Source organism: Lynx canadensis, chromosome C2, assembly GCF_007474595.2.
Source record: "Lynx canadensis isolate LIC74 chromosome C2, mLynCan4.pri.v2, whole genome shotgun sequence".
Lineage (NCBI taxonomy): Eukaryota > Metazoa > Chordata > Mammalia > Carnivora > Felidae > Lynx > Lynx canadensis.
In genome coordinates, this window is record NC_044311.2 from 140,508,225 (window position 1) to 140,524,499 (window position 16,275).

A 16,275-nucleotide genomic window follows, 5' to 3' on the forward strand; every position below is an offset into this window, starting at 1 on the left:
AAAACCTTAATGGTCTATGATGAAATTGTAAGTTACATAATTCTCCAACTGTTATTTATCCCTTTTTTTAAAGGTAATTGGTTTCATCAATTTGGAGACCAGGTTTTTTAAGGATAATATAAATATATGCTCATTTTCATTATATATGAACACAAGCTGAAATCGTGTCTCTTTTTCTAGCAACTATAGGCATCAATCATGTGCGTGTGTGTGTGCACATGTATCATCCTTAACTTAAAGAAGGATAAATTTATTTATGGATATAATCCACATTTTAATATAAGTACTTGTGTGGGCTCCTGGGTGGCTCAGTCAGTTTAGCGTCTGACTTCAGCTTAGGTCATGATCTCACGGCTCATGAGATCGAGCCCCATGTCGGGCTCTGTGCTGACAGCTCAGAGCCTAGAGCCTGCTTCTCCCTCTCTCTGTCCCTCCCCTCCTCACGCTCTGTCTCTCTCTCAAAAATAAACATTAAAGGGGCGCCTGGGTGGCGCAGTCGGTTGAGCATCCGACTTCAGCCAGGTCACGATCTCGCGGTCCGTGAGTTCGAGCCCCGCGTCGGGCTCTGGGCTGATGGCTCAGAGCCTGGAGCCTGTTTCCGATTCTGTGTCTCCCTCTCTCTCTGCCCCTCCCCCGTTTATGCTCTGTCTCTCTCTGTCCCAGAAATAAATAAACGTTGAAAAAAATAAATAAATAAACATTAAAAAAATAACAATAAATACCTGTGTGTTAACATTTTAAAACCAAGGTAGTCAGATACACCAAGTGAAATCAATCACAAAACACAGACATTCTAAGGTTGGATGATGATTTCTTTGGAAGAATCTTTCCACAACCTAATGATCAAACCTGAGGTCGGGCACTTTTGCCCTAGTAAGGTGCATTCAGGGAGAGGAAGAAGAGGTGGTTAGGGAATCTAAAGGTAGTCTTTCACTTCCTAAGGCTTAACATCTGCCTTACAACACATAAGTGAAGCCCGTGCATACACACTGGTCCGTGGAGTCAGCACCACGCATGTATAGGATGTATTTTTCTGGGAAACGAGTCACTTATATTCATGGCCTCTTGTAAAGCTATGGCATCTTGACAGCTTTAGGAAATAGAATAGTGATGCCAAATAAAACACAGTAATGTTATACGTACGGTATGTAGCAGAATGACATGAAGCTGAAAAAAAATTTTTCATCAGAAATAGAAGTTGAGTCAATCCTTGTAGCCTGGCATCTGAAGTTGTCTGGCAAAACTGGACACAGTTACAAGCAAAGCAATGGAAATACACATTTTATGGAAAGACAGGTGTTCAAGAAACACAGAACCATGCAAAGAAAGTGATGATGCTGGAGTTATACGGCCATGCACTGTACTATCTCCTCCTTCCCCCCAACCCCCTCCAGTGAACGACAACATACGTTTAACAGCATCTTGGGGAAGAGGTTCCTGGGTAGTCTTGAGTAAGCTTTGGGACACTATGGAGAAAATAAGAGAACATAACTAAAAACAAAAAATAGAAACATGGGAATGGTGGCTGAAACTTACATGATTCCACTGACCAAAGGGAAAAACAAAAACACAAACATTGGATTAAAAACTAAAACAAAACTGCACAAACACCTTCAGGCTTGGCCCCAGCTCAGGACCAAAGTAAACATAAATATATTTGCCCAATAATATCTCAGCGTGCTGGGTATTTTGTCTCCAATACCACTTGTAAGTAACATCCTGAGGATTTCCTGCTCCCATTCTCCCTCCTTAGTGTCAACCATCACCAAGGTCCCAAGGATCCACGCCTTTCACCCATTCGTAGGGCAGCCTCCAGCTCTCATCTCGGGCCACATGTTGAGGCTTCACTGTCCCCTTAGATCTGTCCACCCTTCTGACTGACCTTAAGCCTCTCACATTTGCTTTCTTGATAAACTATTCTATAACCTCCTTACCCTGGAACTAAATACGGACGGCTTGGCTTATCCATTACACCTGCGTTGGGAATCTCTGCCTTTTGCAAATCTTTCCGGAAAAGGTGTACCATCCAGGGCACCTCCAGAGGCTCCAAATGACCTGTGTTGCCCACTGTTCGCTCCCAGCCTGAGTCAAATCAGACTGATCAAAGGGAGACTGCGTGCTATACGTATAGGCCGCTGTCGTGTTTTGGTGGGGGGATTATTTCCAACTCGAGGCAAATTCCTCACTGCCGATAATTTTCAAAAACCCTTTCTTATTACATGCGCGCGCGCGCGCACACAATTTATATTCCAAAAAATAAATCCACCTCAGGGAAATAGAGGAAAACAGTTTGGAAATGTGCCAAGAAATCTCCCTCAGCAGCTAAGCCAGTTAGAATCTCTGTAACAAAAGTTCTTTGTTCAAGAGGCTGCAGGCAACAGAATCCCCCATTGTGTTCCCGGTTACCTGACCTAATTAACTTCTTTGTTTGAAACTGAAGAAAGGAGTCCTTGCCGCAAGAAGCCACAATCATCCAATGGCGGCCAGGAAAGAGGCCCTTGGGGTTACCAATTCCTACACCTGTTCTCACACATGACAGAAATGGAGTCATCCCTCATACAGGAGACCAGTGGGAACTTTTCCATTAGATTCCACTTAGATGCTCGGCTTCACAATAGGTCTTAATGGCGCAGGTCCTTTTGTGTTTAGCTTAAGCCTAGGATCACAGTGGAGACCAATGTATACTTTCCCTAGGAATCCCAGGCAGGAAGTGGGAGCCGTCACCTGCCTAAGCACAAGGGAGAAAAGGCAGGAGTCTCTTAAAGAAATGCACAATTAATGAATTTAATCTTTAATTTATCAAGTTGAGCAAATCTCCCCGAGTACTTCAAATGTCCTACTCACGAACAATAGTAAATAAATAAAATGGGGACTTTAACTTGGGAGGCTGTTCACAGGAACAGAAGTCCCGTATGTCTGGCTCACTCCCTCCTGAGTATCACCTCTGTGGACAAAGTTTCATCTCGTAGTTAAGTCATTATCACTCCGCGTCTCTCTCCCCCAGCGTTATGAAAAACTGAAAGTTCAAGAGAAAAGGCTTTGAAAATTATATTCCCTGAGTCTTTTGTCCTTCCAGGTTTCTAATGTTAAGTGAAGAGTTTTCTTCTATTTCCAAGAGGAGGCATGAAACATTGATACTGCAAGCGTCCGTGTGTGAGCTCAGAGGCCCCTGGGGCCCTTTCTGTCTTCTGGCATTCGACGTGCGTGCGTATGCTCCATTCAAGCACATTCTCTGCGGCCGCAATAAAAGTCACACGTTACAAAACAGCTTAAAGGTGCTCATCACAGCAGTGCGCCTTTTGCCAGTGCAAACGAAGCCGCACCCGCCAGGCTTCCGGCGGGAAACCTTACTGGCACATGTACTGCACATGCATAGACCTGAACACGCATGTGCACAGACAAACACACAAGTATCCGTTTGCACAGACAGTCGAGAAGACAACACAGCGACTCCGGCGTGGCTTCAAGAGGGGCACTCGAGAGAAGTCCCTAGAGACCGCAAGACGGATGCACCACAGCTGGGAAGGGAACACACCCGCGGCCATGCTTTATTAGAGAAAGACGGAGGTGGGTGCTCGGGATTGAACATACGGGAGGAGACGCCGGGCAATTAGAGAAGTGGACAGAAACGTGGTTAGTGGCAGCGACAGACCCACTCCCAAGAACCAGGAAAACCAATCTGTTACGAAGAGCAGAGTCAGTGGCGAGAAAAGACGAGAGGTGGCCAGGCTCGGGGAAGGTCCACTTACTGACGCTGCCGCACACGGCCATGCAGTACTCCTCTGTGTCAAAGTTGTTTCGGTTCCCGCCACATCCGCCGTAAAAGAACGGGGCGCACTTGCCTTCGGTCACATCAAAGTACCAGCGGGAGATCATTGCGCGGCATGGCCCCGTCTCGGCTTGTTCAGAGCACACCTCTAATCAGAGGAGACGTGGGGAACCACATTTAGCATGAAAAGGCACCTGCTCGCTGTTCGCGTGCATGTTTACTTTTCTTACACCTTACTCCTCCCCCCCCCCCACCCCCCGGAGGGGGGTCACCGGGGCTGGGATTATTGGGCGGGCTCTGCCAAACATTTACCGAGGACTTTAATCGCCAGCCAGGAGGTTAGAATTCCCTCTGAAACAAAGCAGTGCATTCTCATCTGGTTTAATGAGTGGCTCAGTAGGAATGAAAGGATTCCTGCTAGACGTGAGCACATTTTGTAGCTGCTTTTAGATTGATAGCAAATGCCCCAAAGGGTCTGCACGCGGAAACATTTCTTCCCGGTAAGAAACAAATTTCTCAAGGAACCTCCAGTCAGCTTTAAAGGTAAAAGGGTTGTGTCTGTTTAGGATGCAAAGAACGTTATCTTCTCACGAACATCTGACTGTTTTCCTTCACGAAGAAAAGCCTTGACTCAAAGTATAAAATAATTATAAAGTATAAAATAAGTATTAAACTTCATTAAAAAATTATAAAGTATAAAATAAATATACTTCGAATGTGATCCAGTTTCCAGAGAACCAGCCTGTCCACTGACCATATTTGAAAACATATGTCAACATCTGTAAATGGGACTGACAGCCAGTTATATTAACTCTAGTGAAATATAATTTTTGATTTTTCATTAATCCGTCCCTTGGACAATAATGCCCCAAACAACAAAACAAAGTCAATCAATTCTGATTTGTTAACACACACCACGTATGCTCTTACGTGAAAATATATCTTACCTGTCAGCATGCTTGGCCACCCTCCCCAAGATCAATTTCATGATCCTTGATTGATCCAAGCGCAATAACTTATCTGATTCCATTTGCAAAGTTATCGTGATCAGAATAGGAACCTTACCTCCCACGTAGATTCCATTTTTTTAAAGGGAAAACAATTCTCCCTCTAACTTTATGTCTTGCCCTAGCTAGGCTTCTAGAGAGCCTGCTGATGCCTTAGCACACACAGATGTCTTGCTTATTAATTTTACTGTCATACCAAGGAAAAGCATCCTTCTAAAAGATAAAAGTCATGCAGAGTTCAGAGCTTCCAAAGTAGGAATATTTAACAGACTGACTAATCATTCACTCAAAGATAAAGATCGACGTCTATGTAAAAGAGAACTACTATTTAACTTGCTTATACACACCACTTAAGGCTCTTTCCTATTGAGACAAAGAGGTCAGAGCAAAACCAGAAGTGACCACCATCATGATGACGTCAACAGAGTAGGGAAGGACGGTCAGCACTGAGCTCAGAAGGTAGGTGGAGGTCAAACACTGTGCAGGAGAAACGCCAATGTAACAGATATCTAAGGTGCTTCTGGCTCTCTTTAGGTGGTTTTCGGATGGAAATATCTGGCTCTGGGAGCATCAAGCTCCATGGCACCGTCACTAAGGTCTTCCCATTCAACTGCTGCTTTAAAAGTCCATCCTTGTCAAGCCATGATGTGTTTTCAATTTGATTTCTGCACAGAGCTCTCCTGTCTGATGAAAATCTGCCAATCCATTCACACAAGTTTCCCACCCCCTTGGCAGTCTGATTTATCCCCCACAAATTAAAGAACTGGTATTCATACTTCTAAAGGGTCAAACAGTTTTGGGAGGGGAGAGAGTCTGATCACCTCTGAGCTACTGACAAAGCAGCTTCTGGGCTACAGAGCTAAAAGCCACATGCCCCAGATGTGGGGTCCCTGGCAAACCACAGCCATTAAGCTGTCTCCACTCACGGACCTTAGTTTCTCTCCCTGTCAGTTGTAAGAAATACCTACAGGCTCTCTCTTCTGCATTCCCCTCACCAATCTGTACATGCTCATGTGACATGCTCTTTCTTTCTTGTTTCTAAGACATGACAGTATTCATCATTAACCTCTTCGTCAGGCTGTACTAACTCCAACAAGACTCCCAGACAACGGTGTCCTCTGGGCCTCCGCTGTGGTTGAAGCTGGCACTCGAATGCCTCTCCCCCATGGCATGACCCCAGGAGCATAGGCAACAAAACTCATCACGGCTCTGTAACTCATAGCAGTCCTCCCCTTTTAGACCTCTTAGGAGCACCAAAATGTGTCTTCTTGTACTTGTCTGCCACAGACACCCCCCCCCCAACATCACAGCTATGCAGGGGCAGGAGACCCGTTTTTACGGAATCTCCTATGTTCTAAATGCAAATGATAAGTTTATAATAGCTACTCTTCAGCTTCATTTGTCGTTGCAATTCTAAACATCGCTCTAGGGTGCAACTTTGTGAGCCTAAGTTATTAGAACACATCTCATATTCTGTTGAAGAATAAAGTGGCCACATCTGTGTTGAACTCTTCTAAGAAAAATTTGAGAAAGTCAACGTACTAGAAAAACAATTATTTTTTAAGAGTGTGTTTTTTGCAACAATAGATACACGTACTTTCTTTTTTTTCTTTTTAATGCTTATTTTTGAGAGAGAGACAGAGACAGAGTGCAAGCAGGGGAGGGGCAGAGGGAGAGGGAAACACACAACCCAAAGCAGGCTCCAGGCTCTGAGCTGTTAGCATAGAGCCCATCGTGGGGCTCAAATTCACAAACTGTGAGATCATGACTTGAGCTAAAGTCGGATGCTTAACTGACTGGGCCACCCAGGCGCCCCGGTATATGTACTTTTAATTAAAAGGAGATTTTATAATGTGCCTGCAATTAGCAAGTAGTTATCAGAAAACCTGCCCAACAGAAAATAATTCTGATCAGGGCAATAAATGACCGGGTATTTATTATATAGTAATCATATTTTATTAAATAGAGACATATAGATACAGGTAAGCAAGGCTGAACGAACGTCTTATTAGAAATCTCACTTAAGCCCCAAATACGGGTTGGACCAGATAAGCAAATGATGGGAACAGCTGTGTGCGGTAATGAACTCACGGACTCAGTATGAAATGACGGGTGTCCCGGAAGTCTCTACAAGGTATCTGTGGTTGACTGGCCCTTTACCAAATTGTGTCGATTCTCTGAGGCTACCCAATACATCAGTCACTCCATTTACACCTGACCCAGTTCTCACATCTCTCCATGAGGAGAGAGTATTTTTATAAAATGCCACCTCAAGGCGATCCATTTGTAAGTATTTAGACCCATCAGTCTTCTCGTGGTGACGTGCTGGCAAGCATTCACAAGAGGGCACCACTGGGACTTTTCCTGAGTCCTTTGTTTCCACTTTGTTATGGGAATAAACCTGTTTTTCACTAAGCTGTGTAGAAGTGCAACACAGTATTACAAGAAGCTCCAAACTCTGAATAAGGTAAGATGCCGTGTCCTCTGCTGGAAACAAGGCAAAGCGATTATTCTCACTGACAGGAATGGCAGGGTATGCTGGGAAACTGGTTATCTCCAGTGGGGGGTGGGGGAGTGTGATTTATAATGTTCAATGATGTCCACGGTGTAAACAGTCCTGCCATGGGTATTTCAAGCTACCAGTGGCTGTGGCTCACCAGATTCCTGTACCCTTGAATTATCTTTTACAGGCTAGCAGTTGTCCACACCACACCAATGAGAGGAAAGAAGGGCACAAGTGATACTAGTCACAGGTACATGTAGGAAGATAGTAAGACTCTTCTAATTTGCTTGGTCTTTGAAAGCTGAATTTTTACAAAGCTGCTCAGCGGGAAGACACATCAGGGTTCTTTCACACTTTGTATGAAAGAGAAAGGTAAGGATGGTTTTCCCTTTCCGTTTCTTATTCCCTGTCTCAATCTCCTACAACTGCAAAGAATGGGGGGCATGATCTGCTACTAGAAACTATCCCTCGAAGTGCCGTCCATGATCCGCTGGGCCAGCATACCTGGGACTCGGGATCCACTCCAGAACGCTGTCTCCGAATCCGCGTTTAGCAAATGCCTCAGTGACCCAAATGGGCGTTAATGTTTGAGAAAGCAGCGTGATCAACCCTACACCTCTTATGAGCCGTTGAAATGTCAAAGCCAGGTATGTAAGAGCCAATCACTTTCCAAAATGACCAAGAGGGGAAGGATCAGTAAAAGGCAGCATAGGTTTTGGCTTACAAAAAGAAGTCCACATATATTTGGGAGAAGAGGAATAGGACATATTTCAGTAGAGCTGTAAAACTCAAATACGCTGTATCTCAAAAACTTAAATATGTTAGAGATACATATTTCTTTGACAGAGTTTCAATACGTGTGCCTTAAATCCAATACTGAGATAATAACTACTATACTTACATTTAAGTCTATGAGAACTTACACTTCCCCGAAATCTGAGTTCAAGTGATGTTCTTGGACCATGCCAGAACACCAGAAATATCACAGCTATTATTTTTATTTAGACAAATAAAGACACAATGAAGGAGACTTGAAATTTACTTTCTTTGTAGCACCTCTCCTTAAAGAAAGGGCTATTATGCAGGGGTTGTTCTTCCTACAAGAAGGATGCTCCAGGAAAAGCGAGGCAGAAGTTGGAGGATGGTCCTGCTGTTTCAGGCTCTTTTCTGGAGGAGACTGAGTGTGTCCACCTTGCCATTTTAGCTGGTCTCTTGTCACAGAGCCCAGCAGGAAGGCTGGACAGCCTCCAGCTGAGAACACGTGTCTCTGATTGCTACCCACCCATTTGCGATTTAAAAAAATTTTTTTTTCAACGTTTTTATTTATTTTTGGGACAGAGAGAGACAGAGCATGAACGGGGGTGGGGCAGAGAGAGAGGGAGACACAGAATCGGAAACAGGCTCCAGGCTCCGAGCCATCCACCCAGAGCCTGACGCGGGGCTCGAACTCACGGACCGCGAGATCGTGACCTGGCTGAAGTCGGACGCTTAACCGACTGCGCCACCCAGGCGCCCCCCATTTGCGATTTTATTTTTTCAACGTTTATTTATTTTTGGGACAGAGAGAGACAGAGCATGAACGGGGGAGGGGCAGAGAGAGAGGGAGACACAGAATGGGAAACAGGCTCCAGGCTCTGAGCCATCAGCCCAGAGCCCGACGCGGGGCTCGAACTCACGGACCGCGAGATCGTGACCTGGCTGAAGTCGGACGCTTAACCGACTGCGCCACCCAGGCGCCCCCCATTTGCGATTTTAAAACAGTGCACCAGGGGAGAGCAAACTGCTTTTGGAAGAATATAAAACAAAGTGAGGAAGGCAGTTTTTCTCCATCTCTCACTGCCTATATGGCAAATGTGCATACGTAGTATTTAAAAAATATTTTGTGACTTGTCTCTAAGCTATGAAACTACATTACATCTCAAATATCTGTTTTTCACCTTATAAATGAATATTTACCCTCTTTGTTTTAGCATAGGTTTTGTTTGCTTATTCTTCACTGGCTACCTACGAATGTGCAAAGCGCCGAGCGAAGGGTTACGGCTGGCGTTAAGACGAGACACGACATTGCAGGGGAGTTTCTCTGCTCAGATAGATTTAACGCTGGGCATCACTGTAGATCTCAGTAGCACAGCCCAGTGGTCTGCAACCAGAGAGGATCTGTCCCCAACCATCCCCTCCCACGACACATCCAGCAATGCCTAGAGACAGTTGGAGCTGTCACAGCTGGGGGGTGTTACTGGTACCAGGTGGGAGGGATGGTGCTACTGAACATCCTAAAATGAGCAGAAGAGTACCAACAAAGAACCATCGGGCCCCAAACACTGTTAATGCTGCGGCTGAGAAGCCCTGCCTCAGTCCAACCAACTACCAGAAGGTTTCACACGGCATTTTAGTAGTTGTGCCCAATCCTGAGACTGGGGAGATAATAAGCAACAGTCACTGACACCTCACAAGTCTGGCCTAACAACTGGCATTGAATTTCAGGACAGGGGCACCTGGGTGGCTCAGTCGGGTAAGCATCTGACTCTTGACATCGGCTCAGGTCATGATCTCACGGTTCATGAGTTCGAGCCCCATGTGGGGCTCTGCACTGACAGTGTGGAACCTGCTTGGGATTCTGTCTCTCCCTCTCTCTCTGCCCCTTCCCTGCTTGTGTGTGCGCTCTCTCTCAAAATAAATAAATAAATTTAAAAAACAATTCCGGGGCACCTGGGTGGCTCGGTTGGTTAAGCGTCGGACTTCGGCTCAGGTCATGATCTTGCGGTTTGTGGGTTCGGGCCCTGCATTGGTCCCTGTGCTGACAGCTTGGAGCCTGGAGCCTGCTTCGGGTCTGTGTCTCCCTCTCTCTCTGCCCCTTCCCCATTCACGCTCTGTGTCTCTCTCAAAATTAAATAAATATTTTAAAAAACCCCAAAAACTTAAAAAAAAAAAAATTCCAGAACGGATTTAGTCATGAGACTGCCCAGCAAGGGCTTTCTATGCTTCTAGCATGAAACATTAGGAATTCGAGCTTGCATGCAAGAACACAAAATTTCTGTCCCTAGTCTGTGATACTTTCATATGTTTCAAGAACATAAATAAATTCAAGAAAAAGAGAGATAACCCTGCCCTCACAGTTAAATACCTGAACAGTCTTACCATTATAAACTAAACACAGTGCAGCTTTACCAGTCTTCTGTTCAAAACTCCTTTTTCCATTTCAAGAGTCTCTTAATTTTCATATTTTTACTTATTTTTTTTTAACATTTACTGACTTATTTTTTTAGTCATCTTTACACCCAATATGGGGCTTGAAATCACCATCCGAGATCAAGAGTCACATGCTTTTCAGAGCAAGCCAGGCAGGTGTGCCGGGAGTGTCTTACTTTTTAAAATTTGGGCTTTTTTTTTTTGCTGTCTGGAAGGCTGAAGGGTTTTCCTGAATATCAGCCTCGCCTCACCTTGATTTCTCACACTTTTAACAAAATCCTAACAGGTCAGACGTTGGAAGGGTGGCTGGAAACCAGCAATGAAGTGTCAGAAGGGCAAAATGGTTCATGGTTGAGAGAAAGAGGTGTAACCCACCCTGCTTACAAAGTCCAGAAAGCATCTGTCTACAAGGGAACTACAGATTTCCATGAAAACCCCCGATTCTGGGATCTGCCGGTGGAATCTGAGACCCTCCTCAGGGAGGTGTATGGACCGCTAAAAGGCAGTGCCTCTGGAAACGACATGGTGTTTAAATGAAGTTTCCTCTCATTTGCTGGATTTCTTTTATTAGGGTTGATTTTTAAAAAAGTGTTTATTTTGAGAGCAAGCGAGCGAGCGAGCAGGGACTGAAGGAGAGGGACAGAATGAATCCCAAGCAGGCTCTCATGCTCAGTGTGGAGGCTGACATGGGACTCAAACTCACCAACTGTGAGATCATGACCTGAGCCAAAGAATCGGACGCTTAACCGACTGAGCCACCCAGGTGCCCCTTGATTTTTTTAATTGCAAACTTCACGTTGTGGAGATATATGCAATTGTTATCTGAGGCATTTGTATATTTTTTGAACAGCAACTGATTTGGGGGAAAACATGAGAAAGATCAGGTTTCTGGACTTTAACTGAACTAGAATGAAAATATTTATTTTTAATAGAGTTAAACATAATTGCATTAAAATACCTTTGGCTTATTATGTCCATTATTCTAACATTGAATCTTTTCTTTTTTTAAGTTCATTTGTTTACTTTTGAGAGAGAGAGAGAGACAGAGAGAGAGAGAAAGAGATGGAGGGAGGGAGGGCACGCATGAGCGGGGGAGGGATAGAGAGAGAATCTCAGGCAGACTCCATGCTGATAAGTACAGAGTCTGATGCAGGGCTTGAACTCACAAATCGTGAGATTATGACCTGAGCTGAAATCAAGAGTCAGATGCTTAACTGACTGAGCCGCCCAGGCGCCCCTCTGACATGGCGTCTTTATACACACAGGGTAGAAATGGGAGATGGAAAATACTGGCCACGAGCACTACTAGTCATGTGAAATACCAAGCAAAATGAAGTTCAAAAACATTTCCTATGTGAATATACTAAGACCACTGAATTCTGTACTTTACGATTATGCAAATCATATCTCAATAAATTTGTTATTAAAAAATAGAAAGTTATGTCTGTACACACACACACAATTTTTTATATGACTGTGTTCCTCACTGTCACATTTTAACCAAACTACCTGACTGGGCTCTCTGAATCAGGACTATCAAGCAATATGGAAATATCAAATACCTCAAAATCAATGGCTGCCATGCCATGGGCACAAAATAACAGGCTGCCACCTGTCACATCTATGGCCCAGGGCCAACACGGGTTCTCCTGACATCGTTAGGAAGGATGCTACGTTCTGGTCCGGGAACAGGGGTGGATCTTGCTGGCCCTTAGTCATTAATACTGAGGTAAAGGCTTCCAGGAAAGGGAGGAGCCGTTATCCCTTTGCCTTGTTCCCAAATACAAATTGGAGCTTTATTTTCAGTTTTGGGCAGCACGCTGCCACGAGGCTTCCGACAAGAGTATGTGAGCACATTTTCATGTGTGCCAGTTCGGTTCAGTTTTCCCCCAAATTGTGTGAAAAGTTAAATGTGAGTGATAAGCAGGAATCCTATTCGTGAACTACAGGACTGTGGCACCCATTACGGGCAGGTAACGATGGAGATGTGAGAATTAGGCTGAGGCTTGTTTCCTCTCTCCACGAGATGAGTGCAAGCCACTCTGATTTATGATAGTTCTTGAATTCCTTCTACTTGGTGCTCCACAAGCTGGCAAATCTCTATTCTTCTTTCAAAGTCACTCCAATGCCAACTTCTCATCAACACCTTGGCCATAACTGCTGTCCGCACTGAGCACTTCCCTTCCCCTCTGCTCCCTAACCAGCCAGGTGGGACACACTCGTGTCCCTCCCCAGGAGGGCGAGAGCAGGCGTGGCTGGAAAGCAACCTGAGCGAGCTACCATAATCATGTCCCCGTGCCCTCAGGAACCAGCGAAATGCCCGTACCTACGAGGGGTTGATGCTGGTACAACATACAGCAGTAAATCACATCGTGCTACTCCCAGGTTAATGGCTACGAGAGGGAGAAGAAAAATTGTATAATTCTGTGGCGTTCGGTCATCTAGCCCAAGGCAAGCAACATGAGATCAAACTTTTTAACCTCATCAGTGTGCGATGCTTAAAGAGCTACCTGTATCTGGGTCTCGGTCCATTTAATAGATGAACTTCCAAGAGGTTCAGAATGCCCGCAAGAAGCGAAACACTATCCTGAAATGCAGTAGCATTTAATAGTGTCTGGGTTTAATCGTCACCTAGACATAAACTTTAACTGCAGGTATTTTAATATACAATGTATATTCCTAAAAACTATTTTAAACAAGGGCACCTGGGTGGCTCAGTCAGTTAAGCGGCCAACACTCGATCTCGGCTCGGGTCATGATCTCACAGTTTGTGGGTTCAAGCCCTGCATTAGGCTCGGTGCTGACAGCACGGAGGCTGCTTGGGATCCTCTTTCCTCTCTCTACCTCTCTCTCTCTCTTTGCCCCTCCTCCACACTTGCTCTCTCACTCTCTCGAAATAAATAAACAAAACAAAAAAATCTTAAAATTTTAACCAAGAAACTGAGTTTAAGTTGCTCGTTATTCTTAACATATGTCTATGAATACCACCTCTATTATACTGATAGATGGGGATGTATCACATTTATGTTTTTTATTATTAAAAAACCAGTCTGTTGGTTTACCTTGGTCATTCCTAATTAGTAGTAAACATTAGTTCTCTGAAAAATCAGAATAATGCTTATAATCAAGACAGCTATAGCACTTTGGGTTAATTGAACCCTTACTGTCTACCAGAACTGTGCTAAATGTTGCTCATAGATTGTATTTCATTGAATCCTCACAAAACAATTAAAATGACGTACAGAAGCAGCGTGACTTACAGATTCCCTGACTGATACAAATCTACATGGTTAGGTGGTAGAACTGGGATTTGATTCTGGGCAGCCTGTGCTGTTTTAATTATTTTTAATAAGTTTTATTTATTTTGAGAGAGAGAGAGAGAGAGACAGAGACAGAGACAGAGAGAGTGCGTGCACGCAAGCGTGAACAGGTGAGGGGCAGAGAAAGAGGGAGAGAGAGAGAATCCCAAACAGGTTCCCCACTGTCAGTGTGGAGACCGACGCAGGGCTCGAACTCATGAACCGTGAGATCGTGACCTGAGCTGAAACCAAGAGATGCATAACCGACTGAGCCCCCCCCCACCTCCAGGTGCCCGAAGGCAGCCTGTGTTTCTAAAAGAAACCAAATACTTACAATGTGCCAGGCATTATAGTAAATGCTCAACATGGATTGTCCAAAGTAATTTGTTCAACACACATGGAACGTCCTATCAGTGTCTATACCATACCCATGAAAATAGACTCACATGTTACTTAACCAGCCCAAGGCCATGAAATCATTAAAAATTCTCTATTAAACATCATAGCAGTCTGCCACTAAACTTAATCAAACTACCTTAATGAAAGTAGTATTTGAAATTAAAAAAAAACTCCCTCATACTTTTCTAATGACCAGTTTCTTCGGTTTTCTGTAAGGACCCAGATAGTAAACACTTCCAGTTTAGAAGGCCATATGGCGTTTTCTTGCAAATACTCACCTCTGCCTCCATAGCACGAAAGCAGCTACAGACAGTATATAAACAAAGGGGATTGGCTGTGCCCTAAGAAAACCTTTGTATTAGGAAATAGGTAACTGGCCATATGGCCCCATGGTCATAGTTTGCTGACCCCTGATTATTATTATTATTTATTACTTATCACAGTGTTTTTTGTTATTTTTAAAATATTTTTATGTTTATTTATTTAGAGAGAGAAAGAGAGAACAAGTGGGGGAGGGGCAGAGAGAGACAGAGAATCACAAGCAGGCTGGGAACTGTCAGCAAAGAACCTGACTTGGGACCTGATCTCACCGAGCTCACGACCTGAGCCCAGATCAGGAGTTCAATGCCTAACCAACTGAGCCACCCGGGTGCCCCGATTATTATTATATTTAAATAATAATTCTAAAATTTAGGAAGTGAATATTATAGGATGTGAAATATTATAGGATGAATATAGGACTACAGAAAAGGGATCCATATCTACCAGGGAGTACAGGTTAAACTGAAATAGTATTTGTAAACAAGAGGAAAAGGAAAAAGAAAATTTTGACATTAATGTAGTAGAAATACCCTGGTCCACTTGGATCTAAGTGTTGCCTTCATGCCTCTCACCTTTGTGACCATGGGCAATTAAAAAAAATTTTTTTTCTAGGCCTTAGTTGTCTTAGTTGTAAATGGAGAAATGAGATTTCTACCACACAGCACTGTCACAAGGATTAAAAGATAGAAACAATTGCTTTAAAAAAAAAATTTTTTTTAATGTTTATTTATTTTTGAGAGAGACAGAGAGAGAGAGGGGAAGGGCCAAAGAGAGAGGGAGACACAGTATCTGAAGCAGGCTCCAGGCTCCGAGCTGTCAGCACAGAGCCTGATGCGGGGCTCGAACTCACAAACCGTGAGATCATGACCTGAGCCAAAGTCGGACGCTTAACTGACTGAGCCACCCAGATGCCCCGAAACAATTGCTTTTTTAAAGTTTATTTATTTATTTTGAGAGAGAGAGAGTGAGTGTGTCGAGGGAAGCGGCAGAGAGAGGGGGAGAGAGGGAGGGAGAGAGAGAGAGAGAGAGAGAGAGAGAGAGAGAGAGAGAGAGAGAATGAATCCCAAGCAGGCTCCACGCCCTGTCAGGGCAGAGCCTGACGTGGGGCTCGTGGGATCATGACCTGAGCTGAAATCTACAGTCAGACACTTAACCAACTGAGCCACGCAGGTGCCCCTATAATACCAATGTCCAACCAGTTTAGAATCCATGAGTGAGTCAGAAATCGCCCTGCCGTCTTGGGTTCATGAAGTGTTATTCCTTCTCAAATCAAAGAAAATTAGGAGCAAGAGTCTAAATATACTGTGGTTTCACTCAAATTGGTATTGGCTTATTCCACTGGATCAATATCCAAGTTTTCCTTAGGTACTTAAACCAATAAATCCTGAAGCCAGGATGGATATGGTGGTGTGTTCACTTTTTCCTCTGGAATTGCTAACAGAGTTAGAACTGACATCTTCCACTTCAGCGTCATTGATTCTAATACAAAATAGCTGAAAATTTGATGACCATGTCAAAGCGTCTTAGACTTTCCTTCCCCCTACTTATTTCTTTCAAATTTAAACAGGTTACAGAGGGATTGAGTTTTTGTTACGAAGCACATTAAGGAATCGTATTAGTAGCAGTATGTTGGTAAGGAAGAAACAGTTTTCTTATTAAGTATAGGTGTGAATCACATTTTCTCTCAGGCACTGAAACATTACCAGGGACAATTATATTGTGAGCCTCTTTCCAATATCTCTTCCTTGCAAGTCACTTGTGGTTTTTATTTTCAGCACAGGAGCTGGG

General features: G+C 44.0%; 1 protein-coding gene across 7 annotated transcripts in view; it reads right to left on the reverse strand.

Moving 5' to 3' along the window:
• Positions 1 to 16,275, reverse strand: part of LOC115523013 (amyloid beta precursor protein) — a 275,518-nt gene that overhangs the window by 101,483 nt on the left and 157,760 nt on the right. For 3 of the 7 annotated variants that reach the window (XM_030328583.1, XM_030328584.1, XM_030328589.1), the window contains 2 exons: positions 3,750 to 3,917; positions 1,410 to 1,466 (listed from right to left, as the gene is read on the reverse strand). The exons of 2 other annotated variants lie outside the window; for them this stretch is intronic. In XM_030328583.1, coding sequence (XP_030184443.1) covers positions 1,410 to 1,466; positions 3,750 to 3,917 — 225 coding nt within the window. The remainder of the gene's footprint in view (positions 1 to 1,409; positions 1,467 to 3,749; positions 3,918 to 16,275) is intronic. 2 more of the 7 variants (XM_030328585.1, XM_030328586.1) reach the window with 1 other exon arrangement.